Below are 23,910 nucleotides of genomic sequence, written 5' to 3'. Positions count from 1 at the left end.
GAGGAGGAGGTGGACCTTTGGCAGGCTAGTAATAAAAGATAATGTCCCTAATATGATTAGTGTATCTACTATCAAAATACCTGCTCTTAACTGTATGTTACAAGCATTTCTTTTACATTCGGCACAAGTGGGCCAAAAGTGCAGTGCACGTTAGTTTCTGTCAACTTGGCACAAACTAGAGTCACCTAGGAAGAGCAAAACTCAACTGAGGAATGTTCTTACTTTCCAATATTCCCTTGATGTTTCTCCCTTTATTTTTTCTATTATTTTCTTTTAGATTCAGTATCAACCTAAGAATATACCCAAAATAAACCCAAAGTGGAATTACTCTGTTCCATGAAAAAGAATATAATTCTACAGCTGAAATTATTTACTTTGCTTTTGGACTTCCATAGATCACTTAGTCTTTAACTTTTTGATACTTAATCATTTCTTTATAAAAATTAATTGAAAATAAAAAGATAATAATAGTAGAAAAAAACTGTGCTGCTATTTATGAAATTTGTTCTCATGTCATAATTTTTATTTTCACTATGAGACAAACTTTCTTCTTGTTAGCTGAAAAAAAGAACAAAAATAGGTGAACTGTAATGGTAATCGTGTGTTCCCTCCAAATAATAATGAAAGGAAACGTGTCCCAGAGTTTTTACTTAATATTTAAAATGTGGTAAGTGAATTAGGTTGTCACATAACACACCGTTGAATGGATATACAGCGTAAGAGAACTACCACTTAGCCAGTGGGCAGCACATCATATGTTCAGAACATGCTACCTCTGTGTGTTTGTACGATGTGCATACGTGTGTATTTTCGTGCTCCTTTGTGTGAGCAGAGGCTTACACATGCCATGACATGCATGTGGAGCGGTAAGGGTAACATTCGTGTCAGTCCTCACTTCTCACTTTATTTGAGACAAGCCCTCTGGCCCACGGCTCATGGAGATTCTCCCATCTCTGCCTCCCATTGTGCTGTAGGAGCACTGGGACTGAAGACATAGTACCACATCTGACTTTTTAGTTTGTTCTAGTGTTGGAAACTCGGACCCTCGTTTGTGCAGCAAGTACTTTTCCTTCTAAATCATTACCTCAATCCCCCAGAATTTATCTTCACAAAGCTGTCAGATAATTTAAATTAGTATGAACTTGAAATGTCTTTATTTTTGTGGTTATTTTATTTAATTGGTAAATGTGCTAAGAATATTGTACATGTATGAGCTGTGTACAGTCAATTTTATATGTGTATATCAACATCATGTAATCTAAATCGACACTGAATGTCTGTTAAGACTTTTTTCTTTTCAAAAGATTTGTATATTACCCCAAGGAACTACTGATACAGATGATACGTTGTAGCTGGGGCCAGAGTAAGAAGTACTGGATTGTAGCTACATTTTGGTTGTACCATGAAAATGAATCTTTTTCTTTTCATTATGGCAAGTTCCATTTGTCAAAAAGTCTTAAAGGGCGTTGTTCAGATCTTAATTCAGTATGCCCATTTATTGGTTATTTCTCAAATATACTATTTTTAAAGTAGATAAAACGAGGAGTAACTTTTAATTTCTTTCGGAACCATGGGTTTTATAGTTTATTGCTTTAAGTAGTGTCTCATTATAACTTCATATCATCTTAATTTGCACCATATCTTCTTATAGTCTGTATAGTTATTATGTAAAATGATTTAAATAGCTAAAAACTGGATTGATTCTTTAGGCATTTTTACTTAGAGAATATTAATATAAGTTGATCATAGACTACATTATTATAGTTTATTACAAATTCAATATGATTTTAGATACTTGCTTTTTATTCAACAATGGGTTTTTAACTAGAGCTTTTTGACCAGGAACTAAAATTATTTGAAATAGTTTGATCCTAATTTTATGAAACTAAATGTTTTCAATATAATATTTATAATAAGACTAATTGAAAATTGTAACTGAATTACCAAAGTTCTATAAATAATGGTTATATTGTTTGTATTTAACATTATACCTACCATTTTTGTTGCAAAAGAAATCCTTGTCTCCGAGAGAATACAGTGGTGTTATTTACATTAATTCATATGGCTTGGTTAAAAAAAATGCTAACTCCTTTACTTAATGGGATTCTTCCCTTGTGGCAGTGCAAACGGCTGCACCAGGAGCTTCATCGTCTGAAAGAGCAGAAGCAGACTTCAGCAAACAACACGAGACACCCGACTGCTGAAAACAATCAGGAACGTGCTCTGAAGGTAAATGGCCATTCCTTCTTGCAGGCAAATTAAGGTTGTAAGCCCTCGGTGCCAGCTTTCTGTGCGGCATAGATCAGCTGTGTACATTTCCGCAATAGTGAGCCGTGCTGTTTGCCAACAACCGCTTCTTTAAACACAGACACAGCACCCTTCTGCTATGGTATTATTTTATTTCATGTATGTGTACAGGAAAAAAAATCTGAATTTTGAGTGGTCGTATATTAATAACTTCTGGTGTATATATTTATTTTATTTATATTTTTATGTTATTACCTTTTATACTTAAATGATAAATCATCAGCCTTTTCTTTGTAGCAACATTTGTTACGCAATTTTAAATGTGTTGTAGTATTTGTCATCCAGAGAGCTAATGCTGATTGAAGGACATGTGGATTTGTTTGGAAATTGAAGGAATACTTAAATTGTTAAAATAAAAGAAAGAAAAGAAAGATGGTGTATTCAACTAGAGCTTGAAACATGTGACATATGTATTTTATGGCATGTTCTATCTCAGTGCAATACAGATACATTAATCATGAACGAGAAGAAACATTCTGAGTATTACTGTTTGAGTGGGGGCTGTGCTCATGACTTCCCATTCTACTTTTTTTTTCCTTTCTGTTATTGTTTTTGTGGGGAGGGGTTCAAGACAGGGTTTTTCTGTAGTCCTGGCTGTCCTGAAACTCACTCTGTAGAATAGGCTGGCCTTGAACGAGGAGATCCAACTGCCTCTGCCTCCTGAGTGCTGGAATTAAAGCTATGCACCTCCGTGCCCTTCCATTAACTTTTAAGTTACTTTAGTTTTTAGTAAAGTGTCTATGAAACACTCATAGTCTCTGCCCCTCAAGGTGTTTGCATGTTCATTATCAAGTTCAGTTTGTGAGAAACAAAAATCATGTGTTTATTATACAACAAGATTTTCTAGACTTGTGCTATTGTTAGTCGCATTAAATTCATCTGTTGCATCTGTTAAATAAAGCTGACTTTAAGTCCTGGAAAAGAGAAGGGGAAGAGTCAGTTCATCAATTTAGTCTTTGTAAAAGCTCTGTTTATGTTGAAATTCTTAAAAATGTCTGCCATGCATAATGCTGAGTTTTAGTCTATTTTTAAGTATTTCATCACAGAAAACAAGTTTGGTATAAGGCTATGTTCAGTTATAATACATCTCCTTATTCTTTTTAAAAAGATTTATTTAGTTTCATCTTATGTGTATTAGTGTTTGCTTGCATGTGTGTATGTACACCATGTATATACCTAGTGCCTTTGGAGGACAAAAGAGGACTTGCTATCACTGGAGCTAGAGTGACAGAGTTGTGAACTTCAGCGTGCCTGCTAGGAACCAAACCCAGGCAGGTCCTCTGTAAGAACAATTGCTCTTAACCACCGAGCCATCTCTCTGGCCCACATTTATTTATTCATCCTAAATCACAGTTTTAAAATTAGTTTTAATAAGAGTTGTTTGGGGAAATCTTACTCTTCATTTGGTAATATTTTTCTGGTTGTCATTCAAGTTATGAAGGACACGTTTGATATGAAATTATCAGTCCATTTATATGTACTATAGAATATTAACTGATTAAACATTAATTTTGTAGCCAAATGGACATTAAGAACATTTTAAAAAGAGTGATTGTCTTTAGAAATATTTAATCTCAGCAGTATTTCTGATATTACATGTCCTATCATCAATCTTGATAAATATAAATTTAAATAAGGTAAAAAATTGAAATTTTTCTTTCTTTTTTGACTCAGTTATACTGAAAATATATTTGGTTAAAAAAATCAAAGTTAGTGATCATATATTATGTAGAACTCTGTGAAGTGGTAATGATGGCAAAGCTGCAATCAATGTACAAGGAAACACTTTAAGGTATTTTATTATTATTATTATTCAAATAAACATGCCTGTTTTTCCTAATATCCAGAAAATTCTTTCTAGATAATTTTTATGGTGGATAACATCAGATTTTTTTGTGAATTTTAATAGGCTTTCTTTTTTATACCAAAAAAGATTTTAAATATTATTTTATTAATTTTTAGCAAATTTTATACAATGTATTTTGATCATAGTCACTCTACCCCAACTTCTCTAGATCCACTACCACCTCCCTACTTAATCAAATTAATATTCTGTCTCTCTTCTCTCTCTTTTTCTCCCTCTCCCTCTCCTCGCCATTCAGTCTAGTTTGTGTTACCCAACTATTCTTAGTGTGGTGTCCTGACCTTGAATATACCACAGTTCACACCATTAAAGAAAACTGACTCTCCCTCTCTCAGAAGCTATCAGGTACCAATAGCTTCTCAATCAGGAGTCAGCCTTCATACCTGTTGCTGGGATTTTGTCTGGTTTGAACTTATACAGGTCACAGTCTCTGTGAGTTCAGATATGCAAACCTGTTATGTACAAAGCACTATTTCCTTGAAATCAACTACAACCTCTGGCTCTTATAATCTTAATACTTCCTCTTTTACCAATATTTCTGTGACTTGAAGAATGGAGTGCACATCACAGACATAAATGGGACAGTTGCACTCCAAAGTCTCTTAGGCATTGACCAGTTCTGTGTCTCTGTATTAATTATATCTATTACAAGGAGAAGCTTCTCTGTTGACAGTTGAGAGACATGCTGATCTATGGTTACAGTGATAATTATTAGGGATCTTTTAAATACTATATTTGCTTAGCAGAACAGCAGTAGTAGGTTCTCTCTTGGGGCCTATGGTGTATCTAGCCCTGGTTCTTGGCCTCATGAACAGTGCTGGGTATGGGTTCCATTCCATGAAGATGGCCTTAAATTGAGCCAGAAAGTGGTTGGTTAAAACCATAGCAGCATTGTTTGTGATAGCCAGAACCTGGAAACAACCTAGATGCCCTTCAATGGAAGAATGGATGAAGTATGGAATTTATACATATTAGAGTACTACTCAGCAATAAAAAACAAGGACTTCTTGAATTTTGCATACAAATGGATGGAAATAGAAAACACTATCCTGAGTGAGGTAAGCCAGACCCAAAAAGAGGAACATAGGATGTACTCACTCATATTTGGTTTCTAGCCATAAACCAAGGACATTGAGCTTATAATTAGTGATCCTAGAGAAGCTAAATAAGGAGAACCCAAAGAAAAACATATAGGCATCCTCCTGAATATTGACCTTCATCAGGCGATGAAAGGAGACAGAGACAGAGACCCAAATTGGAGCACAGGACTGAAATCTCAAGGTCCAAATCAGGAGCAGAAGGAGAGAGAGCACGAGCATGGAACTCAGGACCGCGAGGGGTGCACCCACACACTGAGACAATGGGGATGTTCTATTGGGAACTCACCAAGGCCAGCTGGCCTGGGTCTGGAAAAGCCTGGGATAAATCCGGACTCTCTGAACATAGCGGACAATGAGGACTACTGAGAACTCAAGAGCAATGGCAATGGGTTTCTGATCCTACTGCACGCACTGGCTTTGTGGGAGCCTAGGCAGTTTGGATGCTCAACTTACTAGACCTGGATGGAGGTGGGGGTTCCTTGGACTTCCCACAGGACAGGGAACCCTGATTGCTTTTCGGGCTGGGGGGAGACTTAATTGGGGGAGGGGGAGGGAAATGGGAGGCGGTGGCGGGGAAGAGACAGAAATCTTTAATAAATAAATAAATTAATAAAAAATAAAATAAAATAAAACGATAACATGTGTGCCACTGTTACAACAGTGGGCATATCTTGTCAAGCCAGACATCATTGTAGTTCAAAAGGGTTTAGAACTGGGTGAATGTGATGATTGTTCTTCTCTGATACTATTCATAGCACCTTCCAGCATTATGGAAGCTAAATGCTAGTAGGGATGAAGCTTTGAGGTCAGCACACACTCGATTTCTCCGTGTTTATGATTCAAATGAGTGATATCCTCAGCAATAGGATCTCATTGTCAAGCTCTGCATGGAGGATAACCAAGAGTCATGGCAGTAGCTTGTAATTTTAGGGCACTTATTGCGTACCATTGGCAACTGGAAGTCAAATGGAAGTAACCCATTTCTGATACTGTAGGTTTTATATGGTAGTATGTGATATCTAGTTAGGGTTATTTCCCCCATTACAGAGTAACTCCATTTAAACTCTTTTTATATGTGGATATATTTTAGGAAGTTTCCAAATAGTGGGTTTCCATATGGCTTTTTTTTTCTTGACAGCACCTGGAACCTTCTCCAAAATATTATAGAACATAAATCGTATCTCAACGAATAAAAAATTACTTGTGTTCTGTCCAACCACAATTGAATAAAACTAGAAATTAACATCAGAGAAATTATATAAACCACAAGAAAAATTGAGAATAAAAAATACATTTTGAATAACAGTGGCCATTTAAAAAAATCACAGAGGAAAACTGAAATTTCTTAAAGGCAAATGATAATGAAAGCACAACCTATCAGAACATGTGGAAAACAGCCAAAGAAATCTTACGAAGAAAATTTATAACAATAAGTGCTCATGTCATAAAACCTAATGTGGTGTTCTCAAAATACAACAAACGGCCATTCCCAGTCACAGTAGATGGGGTGGGAAATGATAAAGCTCAGAGAAGAAGCTAATGAAGTAGAGATTAAAAGAGCAGTACACAAAACTAACCAAACAAAGAGTTAGACCTGTGCTGGAGGCATTAGCATAACCAAACATAAATTATACTGCAGAGCTATAGTAATAAAGACAGCCTGGTGGTACTGACATAAAAATAGATAGGTAGACCATTGGAATAAAGGACCCAAAAGTAAAATGGTAAAGCTATGCCAATTTAGTTTTTGCCAAGGAGGCAAAAATATACATTGGAGAACAGCCTTTTAAACAGATCATACCAGCAAATCATACTAGATATCTTTATGCAGAAGAATAAATTAAATTCATATCTTTAACCTTGTACAAAATTTGTTTCCAATTGAATCAAAGATCTTAATTTAAAGCTTGAAGTGTTGAAATATCTAGAAGAAAATGTGGGGAAATCTCTTTGAGTCACTGTAATAAGTAAGAAATTTCTTTGTGCACACCAGTAAAACAGAGCCGAGCCCCCAGTATCAGCTGATGGGACTACATGTAAATGAAAAGTCAGCACAGCCCATCAGCAGAGCAATGGACAGTTCGCAGAATGGGAGAAAATCTTTGCCAGTCACACTGTAGACAAGAGAATAATATCCAGAGATTACAAAGAACTGAAGAAGTTAAATACCAAAGAAATAAAACTGCCAGTCAGCAAATGGACTAACAAATCTAATAGACGTTTTCAAAAAAGAAACGCAAATGGCCATTAAGTACTTAAGAGTGTTTAGTGTCCCTAACCATCAAGGAAATGCAGATTTGCTCGAGTCTCAGACACCAACTTATCCCAGCATGAATAGCCGTCATAAAGAAATATGACAGCAAACCTTGGACTGAAGTTTGGGGGATGAAAATGAATACAAATAGAAATCATTTTGGAGATTCCTCGAAAGACTGAAATGAGAACTATCACCTAGCAGTTTCACTCCTTGACATACGCTCAGAGCACGCCTCATCCTATCAGAGATGCTTGCACCTCACGTTTATTGTTACAGGTATATAAAATGAAATACTATTCAGTTCTTTGAAATATGAAGTCATAAAATTTTGAAGGGAAATTAATGGACTTAAAAAGTATACTATTAAGTGAGATCATAGTCTCAGAAAGAAAAAATACCACATGTTCTCCCTAATATTCAGCTCCTAGATTATATTTTTTTTTTTTTAGTTTTCATGATTTCTTTTTTTTTTATTGAGAAAAGGAAAAAAACAAGTTTCTGCCTCCTCCCAGCCTCCCATTTCCCTCCCCCTCCTCCCACCCTTCTCACCCTCCTCCTACTCCTCTCCCCCTCCCTCTCCAGTCCAAAGAGCAGTCAGGGTTCCCTGCCCTGTGGAAAGTCCAAGGTCCTCCCCCCTCCGTCCATATCTAGGAAGGTGAACATCCAAACTGGCTAGGCTCCCACAAAGCCAGAGCATTAAGTAGGATCAAAACCCCTTGCCATTGTCCTTGGCTTCTCATCAGCCCTCATTGTTAGCCATGTTCAGAGAGTCCGGTTTTATCCCCTGCTTTTTCAATCACAGTCCAGCTGGCCTCGGTGAGCTCCCAATAGATCAGCCCCACTGTCTCAGTGGGTGGGTGCACCCCTCGTGGTCCCGACTTCTTTGCTCATGTTCTCCCTCCTTCTGCTCCTCATTGGGACCTTGGGAGCTCAGTCCAGTGCTCCAGTGTGGGTCTCTGTCTCTATCTCCATCCATCACCAGATGAAGGTTCTATGGTGATATGCAAGATATTCGTCAGTATTGCTATAGGATAGGGTCATTTCAGGTTCCCTATCCTCATCTGCCCAAGGAACTAACTGGGGACATCGCCTTGGGCTCCTGGGAGCCACTCTAAGTTCAAGTCTCTTGCCAACCCTAAGGTGGCTCCCTTAACTAAGAATTGTGCTTCCGTGCTCCCCTATCCAACCTTCCTTTATCCCAATTCTCCTTTTTCCCCAAGTTCCCCCCATCTTCCCCTTCTCCCTTTTCTCTCCCCATCTCCCCTTACCCCCATCCCACCCCACCCCCAAGATCCTAATTTTCTCCCTGGCAATTTTGTCTACTTCCCATAGCCAAGAGGATAACTATATTGTTTCCTTGGGTTCACCTTCTTACTTAGCTTCTTTAGGTTCACCAATTGTAGACTTCATGACCCTTATTCATGGCTAGAAACCAATTATGAGTGATTACATCCCATGTTCATCTCTTTGGGTCTGGCTTACCTCACTCAGTATAGTGTTTTCTATTTCCATCCATTTGCATGCAAAATTCGAGAAGTCATTGTTTTTTACCGCAGCGTAGTACTCTAATGTGTATATATTCCACACTTTCTTCATCCATTCTTCCATTGAAGGGCATCTAGGTTGTTTCCAGGTTCTGGCTATTACAAATAATACTACTATGAACATAGTTGAACAAATGCTCTTGTCATATGATAGGGAATCTCTTGGGTATATTCCCAGGAGTAGTATTGCTGGGTCCAGGGGTAGGTTGATCCCGAATTTCCTAAGAACCCGAAACACTGATTTAACCCAATTAAAAAAAAATGGGGCACTGAACTGAACAGAGAATTCTCAACAGAAGAAGTTCAAATGGCCAAAAGACACTTAAGGTCATGCTCAACCTCCTTAGCGATCAGGGAAATGCAAATCAAAACAACTTTGAGATATCACCTTACGCCTGTCAGAATGGCTAAAATCAAAAACTCCAATGATAGCCTTTGCTGGAGAGGCTGTGGAGGAAGGGGTACCCTCATCCATTGCTGGTGGGAATGCAATCTTGTGCAACCACTTTGGAAACTAGCCTATATTTTTTATATACATTGGGTAAGCAAATGTGGGACATGTAGAAACAAAGAGGGTAGATATTAGGTGATGAAATATGAAATCCAGATAATAGTTATATGAATCATAGAGATATGAAACTAATTGTTCTTGTTTTTTCTTGTGTATATGTTTATTTTGTTATATTGTTTTTTGTTATGGTTTCCCCTCCCTCAAATTCTTCCAAATACTTCCCTGTCCAGACAAAAGTCCACATCATTTTTGTCTCTTCTTGGAAAACAAACAGGCATATAGGCGTCCTCCTGAATATTAACCTTCAGCAAGCGATGAAAGGAGACAGAGACAGAGACCCAAATTGGAGCACAGGACTGAAATCTCAAGGTCCAAATCAGGAGCAGAAAGAGAGCACGAGCATGGAACTCAGGACCGCGAGGGGTGCACCCACACATTGAGACAATGGGGATGTTCTATTGGGAACTCACCAAGGCCAGCTGGCCTGGGTCTGGAAAAGCCTGGGATAAAACCGGACTCTCTGAACATAGCGGACAATGAGGACTACTGAGAACTCAAGAACAATGGCAATGGGTTTCTGATCCTACTGCACGCACTGGCTTTGTGGGAGCCTAGGCAGTTTGGATGCTCAACTTACTAGACCTGGATGGAGGTGGGGGTTCCTTGGACTTCCCACAGGACAGGGAACCCTGATTGCTTTTCGGGCTGGGGGGAGACTTAATTGGGGGAGGGGGAGGGAAATGGGAGGCGGTGGCGGGGAAAAGACAGAAATCTTTAATAAATAAATAAATTAAAAAAAAATAAATTTTAAAAAATAAAAAAAAAAGAAAACAAACAGGCATCTAAAGAATAATAATAAAAATAAAATAAATAGAACAAAACAAACAAGTAGGAATAGTACAAATTAAACAAACAGAAAATTAAGAGCCAGAGAAAAAGCATAAGAAACACATATGCACAGAGAGATGTGCATGTTTGCACACATAGGAATCCTATTAAAACACAAAACGCCATCTATGACCTGCTGGTGCACATGCAGGGACTGGTCCTGTAGAACGATTACTGCAAGACCTGTATGATTCAGGATAACTGCAGGATATCCAGGAGGAGTTTAGGTGAGTATCCAGTACTGATGGTGTACCAGAAGCCAGAGGACTTGAACCTGACACAACACATGACATCACCAACATTTCCAAGTAAAGCTGTTTGAACAAAAGGATCTACACAGCCGCTCCCAATGCCAAGACAAAATGAAGAGGTGATGAAGAGACAGGAAAGATGGAGGAGTGAAGTGGGTTTTGTTTGTTTGATTTCTTTGGTTTTTGTTTTTAATTAATATTATTTGCATTTTTAATTTTATCTTATTTTTATTATTTTATTTTTAATTTTCCTTTGGGGGGGGGAAAGGATGAAGAGCAGATATGGAGAGACTGGGAAGTGGGTGGGATTTGAGTATATAAAAATTATGTTAAGAATAAAAAAGAATTCTGTTTAAATCTGTGCCTCGTTTTTGTAATTGAGTTGTTTTCTTGCCATCCCATTTTTGTTTACTTTTTTCCTTTGTTCTTAGATATTTTAGATATTAACCCTCTACAGAATGTGTAAGTTTTTGTGGATAATATACATAAGAATATAATTGATAGTGAAGGTACAATCCAATGTGAAACTCCATAACCCCAGAGTGTATATTCTAAGTGTATAGAACTTAACTGAGATAAATAGACTTAGGGTTTGGCTCATCTCTCTGGGTAGTGTTTTATTATTTCAAAGCTTTTAATAATAATGTTTTAATTTAAAAGAAAAATGTTTGCTGGAAAATGAATGTAACTGGATATCACAGTAAGCAAGATAAGGCAGACTCATAAAGACAAGTGGTGCATATATCCTCTCATTTTGTTTCTGTGCAGTGTATGTATATATGTTGCACGTGTAGTTGCACACACTTATATCCCATGGCTCCCTCCATCACTCTGTACCATATATATTAGGCAGAGATTCTCACCAAAAGCTAGAGGTCCCCAATTCTGTTAGTATCATTAGCTAGATGCTCAAACCTTTACTTCCCAAGTGCAGAGAGCACAGGCTACGTAGGCTCACTTGACATTTACACGGTGCTGGGGATCCATACTTCAGTTCTCACACTTTACCGCCGAGCCACTCCGCAGCCTTTATCTCATGTTTTAATCCTAGATTTAATAGCAATACATCACAGACATGCACATGCACACAAGACTTATGGCATAAAAGTAGAAGGAGACTGGAGAACAGAAGGAGACAAATAGGCTGGGAGAAGGATGAGGAGGGAAGATAGACGGTATGGGGTGAGTACAGTTAAACACATGCTATACTTGAAAGAAACTCTCCAAAGGCCAACACTATGCACACTGTATAGATGACTTTTTTTATAAACCAGACAGTTAGAAAAGATGTGTGGACAAAGGAGTGTGTGTTAGCTTGCTTTGTATTGCTGTGATAAATACTATAAATAATAAAATCATCTCATAAAATATACTCAAGGCAGGGACCTAGAAGCAGGAACTGAAGCAGAGTCCATGTGGCAATACTACTAGTTTGCCTTCACAGCTTACTCCTTTTCCTTTTTACATAACCCAAGGAAACTTCTCAGAGGTGCTTCTCTACCCATGGTGGGTCGCACCTGCCAGTGTCAATCAAGAATCAAGAAAATTCCTCCACAGATTTGCCTACAGTCCAATTTGGTGAAGATAATTTTTAAAAATTGAAAATTATTTCAAAAAGTGAGCTACTAAGACCAGTGCACATCAAAGGGAAGGTGAATGCATGGGACATAAATACCAGGAAGCAAGGACCTTTGGAGGGGTCAGGTAAGAGACTACCTTTCATTTCAATAATATGCCAAAATAAAATCCTTACTTGGAGCTTTTATTGGCCACTGTACTACATTCCTCGCTCCAAACCAGTTATCATGCCACCTATATATGCCTATCTATAGCTACATCTAAAAAACCATCCTTTTATCTTATCAGTAATATTTACCAAAATAAGTAGAGTTAGTCCTGGCCTCGTTCCTTCTCTCACCTTCTACTTAGCATCTGCAAACTAGTTCTTGTACATCTCATGCACATCAAGGTTTCGGTTATCCTTACCACTTTCATGGTTACTGTATGTTAAGCTGTTTCACCTGTGCCTCAATTATTAACAAACTCTCTTAACCTGTATCTGTCTTTGTCTTCTGTTCTCTGCACGGCCTTCATGATGAGCTTGTCAGACTGTAAGTTAGATTATATTACACTTTTGTTACCATACTTCACTTCAGACACTGTACACATACGACTCTCCTGGAACATACCAGCCTGCTTGTGCCTCAGAGCCTCATACTTTCTGCTTTCACTTTTAAGGAGAGTTCTTCTCCCTACATAAAATTTGCTTGTGCCCTTTTCATATCTTTTGAAATACTTCAGGAACAGCACGGCCTTCTCTGACCAACCTGCTTTGTGTTGCAGCCTGTTCATACCCTGTCAGCACTTCCTTTGTTACCTTCCTTCTTTTTCTGTGACAGGCTTGCCTATATATATAATGTGAGTGTACATACATATATATGTGTGTGTAGATACATTCTATATATAATACATATATATGTATCAGTTATTACTGTGATACAATGTTTTCCTAATAGTGAATACTCCATGATGTCAAGAACTTTTTTGTTTGTTTGGTTTGGTTTTTCGAGGCAGGGTTTCTCTGTGTAGCTTTGGAGCTGCCTCATAACTTGCTCTGTAGACCGGGCTGGCCTTGAACTCACAGAGATCCACCCACCTCTGACTTCTGAGTACTGGGATTAAAGGGGTGTGCCACCACTTCCCGGCGATGGACTTTTGTTTAACTTTGTTTGCTTCTGAGTTTGCAAATAGTATTTGTTTGACACTCAAGAATCAAAGATATTGATCAATTGCCATATGTACCTGAACACATCAAATGAATTTTGGCAGCATATAGTCACAACTGAATAAAGTATCACAGTGGGAGTAGCACACCTGTTAAATGCTACAGCTGTGTCAAGAAGATAAAAATGTCTGTATGATGTGGCAAGAAGGTGTCCATTATTGTTGTCATTGTAATTTATGTTCAGTGGGGATGGTGGAAGCTTTGACAAAGTTTAAAAAGCAGAAGATTGTAGATAAATTTTGTAGTTCTGTTTGGTAACTTTATAGATTTAGAGTATAATATGAATGTTATGTGGGAAAAATTATTTTATTTTTATAATGCAGAATATAAGCCAGCCTCTCTAGAGGAAGAGGCAGGCAGACCTCTGTGAAGTTGAAGCCAGCCTGACCTAAGAAATGAGTTCTAAGATAGCCATGGCTTCTTGAATTTTGCATGCAAATGGACGGAAATAGAAAACACTATCCTGAGTGAGGTAAGCCAGACCCAAAAAGAGAAATATGGGATGTACTCACTCATATTTGGTTTCTAGCCATAAATAAAGGACATTGAGCCTATAATTCGTGATCCTAGAGAAGCTAAATAAGAAGGTGAACCCAATGAAAGACATATAGTCATCCTCCTGGAGATTAACTTTCATCAGGCGATGAAAGCAGACAGAGACAGAGACCCACATTGGAGCACCAGACTGAAATCTCAAGGTCCAAATCAGGAGCAGAAGGAGAGAGAGCACGAGCAAGGAACTCAGGACCGCGAGGGGTGCACCCACACACTGAGACAATGGGGATGTTCTATCGGGAACTCAACAAGGCCAGCTGGACTGGGTCTGAAAAAGCATGGGATAAAACCGGACTCACGGACTCGCTGAACATAGTGGACAATGAGGACTGCTGAGAAGTCAAAATCAATGACACTGGGTTTTGATCCTACTGCACGTACTGGCTTTGTAGGAGCCTAGGCAGTTTGGATGCTCACCTTACTAGACCTGGAAGGAGATGGGAGGTCCTTGGACTTTCCACAAAGCAGGGAACCCAGACTGCTCTTCGGGCTGATGAGGGAGGGGGACTTGATTGGGGGAGGGGAAGGATATGGGAGGCGGTGGAGGGGAGGAGGCAGAAATATAAATAAATAAATAAATAAATAAATAAATAAATAAATAAATAAATAAATAAATAAATAGGGACCACGAGGAGTGCACCCACCCACTGAGACAGTGGAGATGATCTACTGGGAGCTCACCAAGGCCAGCTGGACTGTTACCAGAAAAAGCATGGGATAAAACTGGACTCTCGGAACATGGCGAACAATGAGGGCTGATGAGACGCCAAGGACATTGGCATGCGGTTTTGATCCTACGCAACGTGCTGGCTTGGTGGGAGCCTAGCCAGTCTGGATGTTCACCTTCCTAGATATGGATGGAGGGGGGAGGACCTAGGACTTACCACAGGGCAGGGAACCCTGACAGCTCTTTGGACTGGAAAGGGAGGGGGAGAGGAGTGGGAGGAAGGGGAGAGGGGTGGGAGGAGGGGGAGAAGAGTGGGAGGAGGGGGAGAAGAGTGGGAGGAGGGGGAGGGAAATGGGAGGCTGGTGGGAGGAGGTGGAAATTTGTTTTTTTTCTTTTCTTTATCCTCCTTTTATCAATAAAAAAAAGAAAAATAAATAAATAAATAAATAAATAAATAAATAAATAAATGAAAAGAAATCCTATCTCAAAAAACAGAAACAAAGTAAGCAAAAAAAAATGCAGAGTATAATAGATCTTTTATCACCTATTCAAACTCATTTCCCCACCCTCCAATCTATTAGAATAGTATGCTTAGCCCACAGCTAGCCAGTGATGTTGACCACCTTTATGGCCTGGTTTGGAAAAGATGGATAGACCAGATTCTTGCTGCAATAATTTAGATTTGGAAAACTAATAGGGAACCAAATACAACATAGGTGTAAATGGAGATTTCCCTTTCTTCTACAGGCCACACAGACCCTAATAATCTCAAAAAACTATTTTAATATAACACTATTTGGCCAACAGCTCAGCATATTCTAGCTAATATTTTTAATTAAACCATTTCTATTAATCTGTGTGTTTCACGAGGCTGTGGCTTACCAGTAATATTCTGGTGTCTTTCTCCTTCAGCAATGACATGGTGTCTGCTTGATTCTGCCTACTCTTTCTGTATATCTCTGTTCAGATTTCCTTTCTGACTTTATCCTGTCCCACCATAGGCTGAAGTAGCTTTTTTATTAACCAATGCTAATAAAACATTCACAGCATACAGAGGGGAATCCCAATTTATCCCACCTTTTCTGTATAAATAAAAAGGAAGGTTTTAGCTTTAACATAGTAAAATTGCATATAACAAACCACATCAAGCAAGAATTACATTTATAATACTTAGTGTAGTTTTATCTGGCATAATTAGAGAAAATATTTGATCGGCTATTTTATCTTTGTGAGTCTAAAGTTTCATATTTAATTTATCTTTGATCATAACTAAGGAAAACTGTAGCTATAGTTATTTGTCTTCAACTCTATCAAAGATCCAAGAAGAATATAACGTTACCTAAATAAACAGGAAGTGCATTGTAAGAAACTTCCAGAGTTCTAGAATTGACAGAGAAATCTTGCTACCCTGGACAGTCACCCAAAGTTCTTTTGAAGTGTTGGGGCATCCATCTTCAACCTACAGTTCCATAGTGTCTGGCAGACATTGTCATGAAGTAGATAATTTGAAAGACTATTTTGCCTTGATTCGCAGTTTGTCAGTCACTTTCTTCTGTGAGAATGTCTGGCAGACTCATGAAGCAGGGATTCTGAAGAATCTTCTCACCTTCTTTAGGCAAGTTCAGCAGTCATTTTTCTGTGGGTCCTGCATGTCCAGTTATACAACATACTGCCAAGCAGTCCAGACAAGAGCAGTTTCTTTCCCAAATGGTTAGCCTTGTCACACTTGAGGCCAGTTCCATAATGAGTTTCTTCAATACCCATCAAGTAATCAGTGCTCCCAGAAGCACACATGTCTGTCAAGAAAAATCTAAGCTCTTAAAGGCCATATTCTATAGGTCTTTGAGGTGTTCTATCTACCTAGCTGAAATATATCTCTGTATATCTAGAAAATCTAATTAACATGACTACAAGATTGACTTTTATTTTGCTATCTACTAATATATAATTTTTAATTATACATTTTATTTTTAAGTGAACTGTATAAATATAATAGCATAATACCTTAAACAAGAGTAAAATATATATATAATAACAAAATTGACCTTAAATTTGTATCAACAAACCAAAGTCCATACCAATGTAAAGTATTCATTTCTATCTCATATCCCCCTTTAAATGAAAACAAACATTTATAAACAACCATTTTGGAAATTTGGGCATTGTTTTCTTCAAACTGCTTCCTGCTGTTTGTTGTTGATATATTTTCATGGTTCATGGAAACATTTTGATGGGTCTTGTTCCATCAAGCCACATTAGCCTGGAAGGAATCCACAGGTTCTCATCTTTTGTGGAAATAAAAGCAGACTCTCTTTTCCAAAGTAATATATCTTTAGACTCGAAGTTTGAAGTCAAGATACCTTTAAAATATATATGTTGGTTTAGCTTAGCAGCCCGTATAATGAAACACCTCTCCATACTTATCTCATTTACAGTCAAAACATTCAAAGAAAACAATAATATACCTAATTCAGACTCTTTGTGTATTTTCCATCTTTACATGGATTTTTTTACTTTATTTTTAATATTTATTTTATTATCTTTACTCCTTTGACCTATGATTTTCTCTGCTCTTTCTTCTCTCTCTCTCCATGTGCATATATCCAACACTGTGACTCATTCAGAGGTTTTTTGTATCTGAATATGTCTTGTTGTGTATCTGTAATCTGACCAGGAGAGGTTTTTTTTATCTTTTTAAATGCTAAGCCCACCGGTGTGGTTAAGATTAATAATGCTGCTTTACTTATTGGCTCCACCCAGTCCAACATGGTAAATGTGTGGTCACTGCTTCTGCAAGCCATGCTCACCACCCAAGCTCCAGAGATGCAGCAGGTCTATGTCACCATTAAGCAATTTGTAACATGCTGTTCACAAACCCAATAAGTGTTCCATAGCAATACTTCCTAAAAGAATCAGAGCTGTTCATGCATGCAGCACAAACCAAGAAGCCTTCTTTTTTTAAGAAGCCTTCTTTTACAGAAGCCATGCCTCTGCTTGTGTCCAGCAAACAGAGCCTATCTGGAAAAAAAAAATGAAGCTCTAATTGACTCCTGTTTTTGTGGGTCTAGAAACCCACAAAAAAAGCTTTTTTTTAAGCTTTCTTAGGCTTCATGTGGATGTATGTTGCTGAATGTTGGGCATCATTTTGTAAACAGAGACTGCACTTTCTTTTCCTGGCCACCCAGACCCGAATAATCACACAAAACTACATTAGTACAACATTGTTTGGCCAATGGCTCAGACATATTCCTAGCTAGGTCTTATAAATCTTAAATAAACCCATTTCTATTAATCTTTGTATCGTCATGAAGCTGTGCCTTTCTGGTAAGGTGTCTTTCTTCTTTGGCAGCTACATGATATGTGTTACACCATGCCTACTCTCTATATATATCTCTGTTCGATCTTTCCTCCTGGCTTATTCTGCCCTGCCATAGGCCAAAGAGCTTGTTTATTAATCGATGGTAATAAAATGTATTTAAAACATACAGAGGGAAATCCCACATCAAGTAGACTTTGGTCATGTACAGTGTAACAGACCTAAGCCATATGACATTATTGAACAGCCAGTTAGAAAAGAAGAGAGAAAGGAGGATGTCTCCAAGGAAACAGTCTTCCAGACACCGTAGCACATATGAACTCACAGAGACTGTGGCAGCAGGCAAGCCGTCTACACAGATTCAAGGCAGATGAAGTACTTGGCCTGGAAAGTGGACACTGAGTCCACTTAACCAAGAAATTATCTGCAATTGATACCCGATGACAAAGGGGGAATAGCTGTTTTCATGGGATTCTTACTGGGTGTATCATCCACATTCTTGGCCAACACAAAATGAACTCCTTGATGTTTTATGGGCTTCTTGTTTCAGTTTGCTCTGTTTTGGCATGTTTTGTTCTAATTGCTCTTTTGCTTGTTTGTTTTGATTTTGATTTTGTGTTTGTGTGTGTGTGTGTTGTATTTCTTGTCACATTCTTTTGTGTTTGATTTTTTGATAGAGAAGAAGAATATAAAATTGGATGAGTAGGGAACTAAAGCAGATTTTGGAGAAGTTGGGGGAGGAGAGAGACATAACCAAATTATATTTTATCAAAGCAATATTAATTGAAAATAATAATAAAGAAAAGAGAAGAGTCAAAATATATGAAAAACAGTTTTGTCTTTGCAAGGGAGGTGGAAATTTTTTCTGGTTCTGGTTCCTAACATCATTCTGTTCCATGTCCAACTTTATATTCCATGGAATAGTTTTTTTTCTCATTACAAGTAAGACTCTGAGCTGGACCAGGTTCGCAGTTGCTGCATACTCTGTGGAAAATGCTACACCTGTGCCTACTGTGGGTTCTCTGAAGTGAAAAACTGTTTTGAAGGTTAGCTCCATGGATTGTGGCACCAGGTATAGCCAAATCATTAAAAGCCTATGTAGCTCCAACCATGAGGTGCAGCTAAAACAACTGAACTGTAGCCTCCACCACAAAATTAACCCTGAGTTACGGTGGAAACCTGTGTTTGTACAAATGCAGTACTTGTTTAATTGCAGATATGTTTAATTGCTCTTAACTGACCAATAACTTTTTTTTCCTAGTTTGAATTTCATAGTATTGTTTTGTATAATTTAATGTTTTGTTTTGATAAGTAATGGTAGAAATATAAAATTTATATTGTAAGTTTCCCTGAAGAAACTGTTATACATTTTATAGAATAGCAATACTTTATCAGGAATGAAGGCATACATGTGCAGTAGAAAGGGAATATCGATCACACCAGGCCTCTCTGTTTTATGAATTGGCTTTGGGTAGGTTCTGGAACCCTGGTTCAGTCTTTGTATTGCCTGGTCTTTGAACTTGGCATTCCCCCTATATCATCTAAGCCTGTTTCCCTACCTCCTGTGCCCATCTCATGATACCTGTGTGTGTTCAGGTCTCTGTCTTTGGCCAAACTGGACTTAGAAGACATTAAGTGCTGACCTAAAAGACATGGAATATGAGATAAGTTCTTCTGTGTCTGCTGGGACTAATACTTCTGTTTCCTCCTCTTTTCTGGATCTATGGACTTTTGGAATCACAGTAACAGAGAGATGTAGACTAGTAGATTCCTGTGATGTTCTGCTGGAGACAATGCCCTGGTCACTGTGAAAGTAATTCCTAGTGGAGTCCAGCTTATGGTTGTTACTTCATAAGTAGACCTCACTTCACGGGTACTCTCCAGAAGCATGGCTTACAGTCATCATCTATTCTCATAATAGTAGGCCTGAGCCTGACACAAAGACTTCAGAATTGCAATACTTAACTCTGATTGGGAAAATGTGTCCACTACAGACTGTTTGAAAAGTGCAGTGGGGAAAATTAATGCCCCAACTTTCTTTTAGAGTGATGAGATTTGTTTAAAAAATATACCAACAATGTCTTAATTTTTGACCTGATTTCTGTATATAACAATATTAGTATTTAGTAACATTATTCACTTTGTGTTTTTCTTGATGCTCTCATAGTATTTTATAACAAAGTTGGATGAAAATGTTGAAGCTGATCAAATGAGTTTTTCCTCTCTGGCAGTTTTAGCTGTTTGCAGCAACCAATTTCACACAAAGTTGTGCGCTAATGACTGGGGACAGTGATTTATTATATTGTCTCTTGTGCTTTATGCATGATGATATTTTGAAAACTACAGTGCAGAGTTTCAATGATTGTCTAAAACACAATAAAATTGATTTGATGGATTTAAAAATTTATCTTATTTCCAACCAAAAATACATTTTAAAAGTCTTAGATTGTTAAATATATTTAAGATATCTTACCTAAATAAAAATGTTCTAATTTGAGACTAATATAGAATTCTTTATTAGGCATTATATAAAAATTTTCAATGAAAGTAAATGCATTTACTTGTGAGATTTTTTCAGTAACAAACACTCTTTATTCTTTGAGTATGTTGAGGTGAAAGTTGATTTGCTGATGTAATGTATCTGCAGAACTTTAATGTGTACACCTAATTTGAAAAACCTCTAACATTCATAATTGACATAGCTAGAGTATGCCAACTAGCACAAAATGACTTTATTGTGTTGTTCAGTGTTGGTTAGTTTTTCTGTTATGTTGATGCATTAAAACAGATATTAAATTTTATCATTAATTCAGTGCCTGGTCTCATCAAATCCCCTTAATTACAAAGTGACTCCAAGGATTAGACAGCATGGATTTTAATTTTAACTGAAACAAAAACAGCGTCTTGGAAAATCACTCTTGTCTACTGACTCATACAGATTTTTTTTTAAGATCCAATAATTTATTGCTTATCTTTACATTTTGATACAAAAATATGTTGCTAACATTTTTGTTCTTTGGTTCCTATTAACTATATTATTAGACTATATTTCAAAATCCTTTTAAAATTCTGATAAATTGCAGCTTTGGGGAGTTTAAGGAACTTGTAGCTTTACTTTCCATTTTGAGCTTTGTATCTTACACAACTACCCTTGGATCTGTGGCATCTAGGATCCCTTATTTCTACTTCCGTAATAATTTCGCAGTCATACACCATAGTTTTATATTTGCTGGAAGTGTTTCTAGAATAACTGCACTGTTCCCTGTGCTGTTTGAGGCTGATGATTGTTTAGGTAAACCTTCGCTTCCTTTTGGTACTTTCTGTTTTTATGTCTACAATTGTTTTGATGTTTTACTCCCAAGAGGTGTTAGAACTTCTGCCTTCTTCCTACAAACAATCATTTAATAGGGTATTGTTACATATTATTTAGTTTCAACATTGCTGTAACTGCATTGTGCTAAATTGGGAGGCTAACAAATTTAATTATCAAAGTGATACAGAAGAGTGTATTTGTGCACTGTATTTTTGCTCTGTTGCTGGGTTGTGAGGTTTTAGCCCTGAGATGCCTCTTTGTGAATCTACGTCCAAGGGTTTCCAGTCTCCCTTGTTTTAATTACTATTTTGAGTTTTATCTGGACCCATAAATTTTTAGGTTGCTCTTTATTTTTTGACAAATAAAAAAATAATAGTTACAACCCCAGAACATTCTAAGGTAGATTATTTTTTACTAATAATTTCTGTTCTTTTAATTTCACTTTCACCTTTTGAGAGATTGTTAAAACGTAAGAAATAGCAAGCCTCCAGTTTAGCAAAGGTTGTGTATCTTCTATTTCTGTGAGTTTTGTTTTTAAATGACATCCCCTTTGTTGGTCTTAAGCTGGATTTTTATATGCTGAAAGATATTTAGCTCATCATGCAGAGGAAAAAATAAATTGCCTAGAAACGGATTGTTTACGTAATATTAGATGGTAATATAAACCAACAAAAGCAAGGAAATTAACTTCTAAGGCTGACACACTGCCCTTCCCTTGCTCCTTTGTGCCTGAAGGTATCATGTGTGTGTTATAATACCAACGTACAGTGTACTCCATTAAGAACAGTCAAACTTAATTCTAAATTTCTTGGCATTAAGATTATTTATCTGTTAATGCTATACATGGTGGATGCAAACAAGATTGTAAAAGTTTATTTGATTTCAGATCTCATTTGTTGTTGATTGCTCTCAGAAGCCATGCATCATGCAGCTAGATACCAGTTTTTCACACCTTTAAAAATAACAAAAGTTTAAAAATGAATAAAAGAAATTTCCAAAAATTTAGACACTGATTGAATTCCTACTTTTTTTTTTCATTTTTTGTTTTATTCCTGTATTTTTTTCTTTTTCTCTCCTAGAATCTTGTAGTATTGAGAAATTCCTGTCCAGTTAAGAATAATCAAGTACATGAGTGTTATAAGGGTGTAGAACAATTCTGATACAAACTGCAAAAGAGAATTATTTGTGAAATTTTGAAGTTCATTCTTAATCTCCAAAAATAACCTGCAAGATTAATTTGGGAAATGATAAATACTCAGAGTCTCTTCACCTAATCTCTTTCTTGATGGCAATGAAAGAATTCATTCTGCTTTAGTTTCTATATTTGTTATCTAGATGGTAGCTCATTGATTGCCCGTGAATTCTATGCCGGCCTTTTGGCAGCTTCTATGAAATTGCAGTGATTAGGCTGGCATTTCCATGTTAGAAAGTGGATGCCATCTGAGAATGTGAGCTCCTTCCTTGTTCTGTAGTAAGTTGAGCATTGCTTTATCTTCTGTTTTCTGTTTTTCTTCATAAGTAATCATTTGTCTTCCAATTTTAGGTATGCATAGAACATAGTCGTCTCAGATAATACCAAGTTCAATTGAAGCTCTGAATTTTTTTAAGGGTCTTAATATTACTGATTTGTGTGCTGACCCTCACAAAGAAAAACATCAGATACTTTCTGTATAAATTATGACACCATAAGCAATACAAATCTCATTCAAAATTTTTGCTCATAGTAACTAAAGAAATGGTTATAAAACATGGTGGAAAGTTGGAGAGTAGCAATAATTCTTTAAGAATTTTTATTTCATATAATTAATATTTAATTGGTTACATTTAAAACTACAGAATAGAGTGATCTATTTACTAGAGATTTGTGAAACAATACTTTAAGCTCTTACTTATTCTGAGGTGTTGAAAGGTGAAACATTTGACATTTTCTTTTTGGGCACTGCTTTAAAAACACAGAGGGCGGGACAGAGGCGTTGCCACATCAGCGTCCAGGGTGTTTGCGGTTGTCCGTGGCAGCAGCTCCAGTTTAAAACACCTGTGTTTACTTTCCAGCTTTTCCGACTCTGCCTTAAAGTGGCCTGAGAAAGGCGCAGGCATTCGTGTTGGCTCCGTTTTCATAGCACAACACTTTTTTCTTGCTGTGACAGAATTTAGCGCCTTTCGTGTTTTATACATTTTATCTTTGCGTAGTTACATAAGCACGTAAGAGCACGTAATTCATATAATCTATGTAGAAGAGCCTTTTGGGTTTTAAATGTCTTCTCAACCATTTTTGCCTTTTGTTCACTGACTACGTCAAGTTGGGGAAGCCCTGTTCACTTCTTCCATGTGCTAACATTTTCTTTAAGGAGTGAAAGAAGTTTGCTGAAAAATTCAAACACTTTTTTTTTTGTAGGGAGAAATGCAAGAATATTACATAGACCAAGTATGATATAACATTTATATTTATAAATTTTCAAGACTTTCTAGGGATTTCTGTTTTCTATTATATGTTGACAAGTTTTTAATAGTATTTTGAAAAAACTTTTATAAATCTATTAATGTAATTTTCC

At 37.1% G+C, this 23,910-nt stretch overlaps 1 protein-coding gene across 2 annotated transcripts in view; it reads left to right on the top strand.

The window, feature by feature from the left end:
• Mipol1 (mirror-image polydactyly 1) overlaps positions 1-23,910 on the top strand; it is a 240,282-nt gene that overhangs the window by 119,365 nt on the left and 97,007 nt on the right. For both annotated transcript variants that reach the window (XM_075947988.1, XM_075947989.1), the window contains exon 8: positions 2,122-2,229. In XM_075947988.1, coding sequence (XP_075804103.1) covers positions 2,122-2,229 — 108 coding nt within the window. The remainder of the gene's footprint in view (positions 1-2,121; positions 2,230-23,910) is intronic.

Source organism: Microtus pennsylvanicus, chromosome 14 (genome assembly GCF_037038515.1).
Source record: "Microtus pennsylvanicus isolate mMicPen1 chromosome 14, mMicPen1.hap1, whole genome shotgun sequence".
Taxonomy (NCBI): domain Eukaryota; kingdom Metazoa; phylum Chordata; class Mammalia; order Rodentia; family Cricetidae; genus Microtus; species Microtus pennsylvanicus.
Note: the sequence above shows the minus strand (reverse complement) of the source record. Positions and strands in the feature narration are given on the sequence as shown.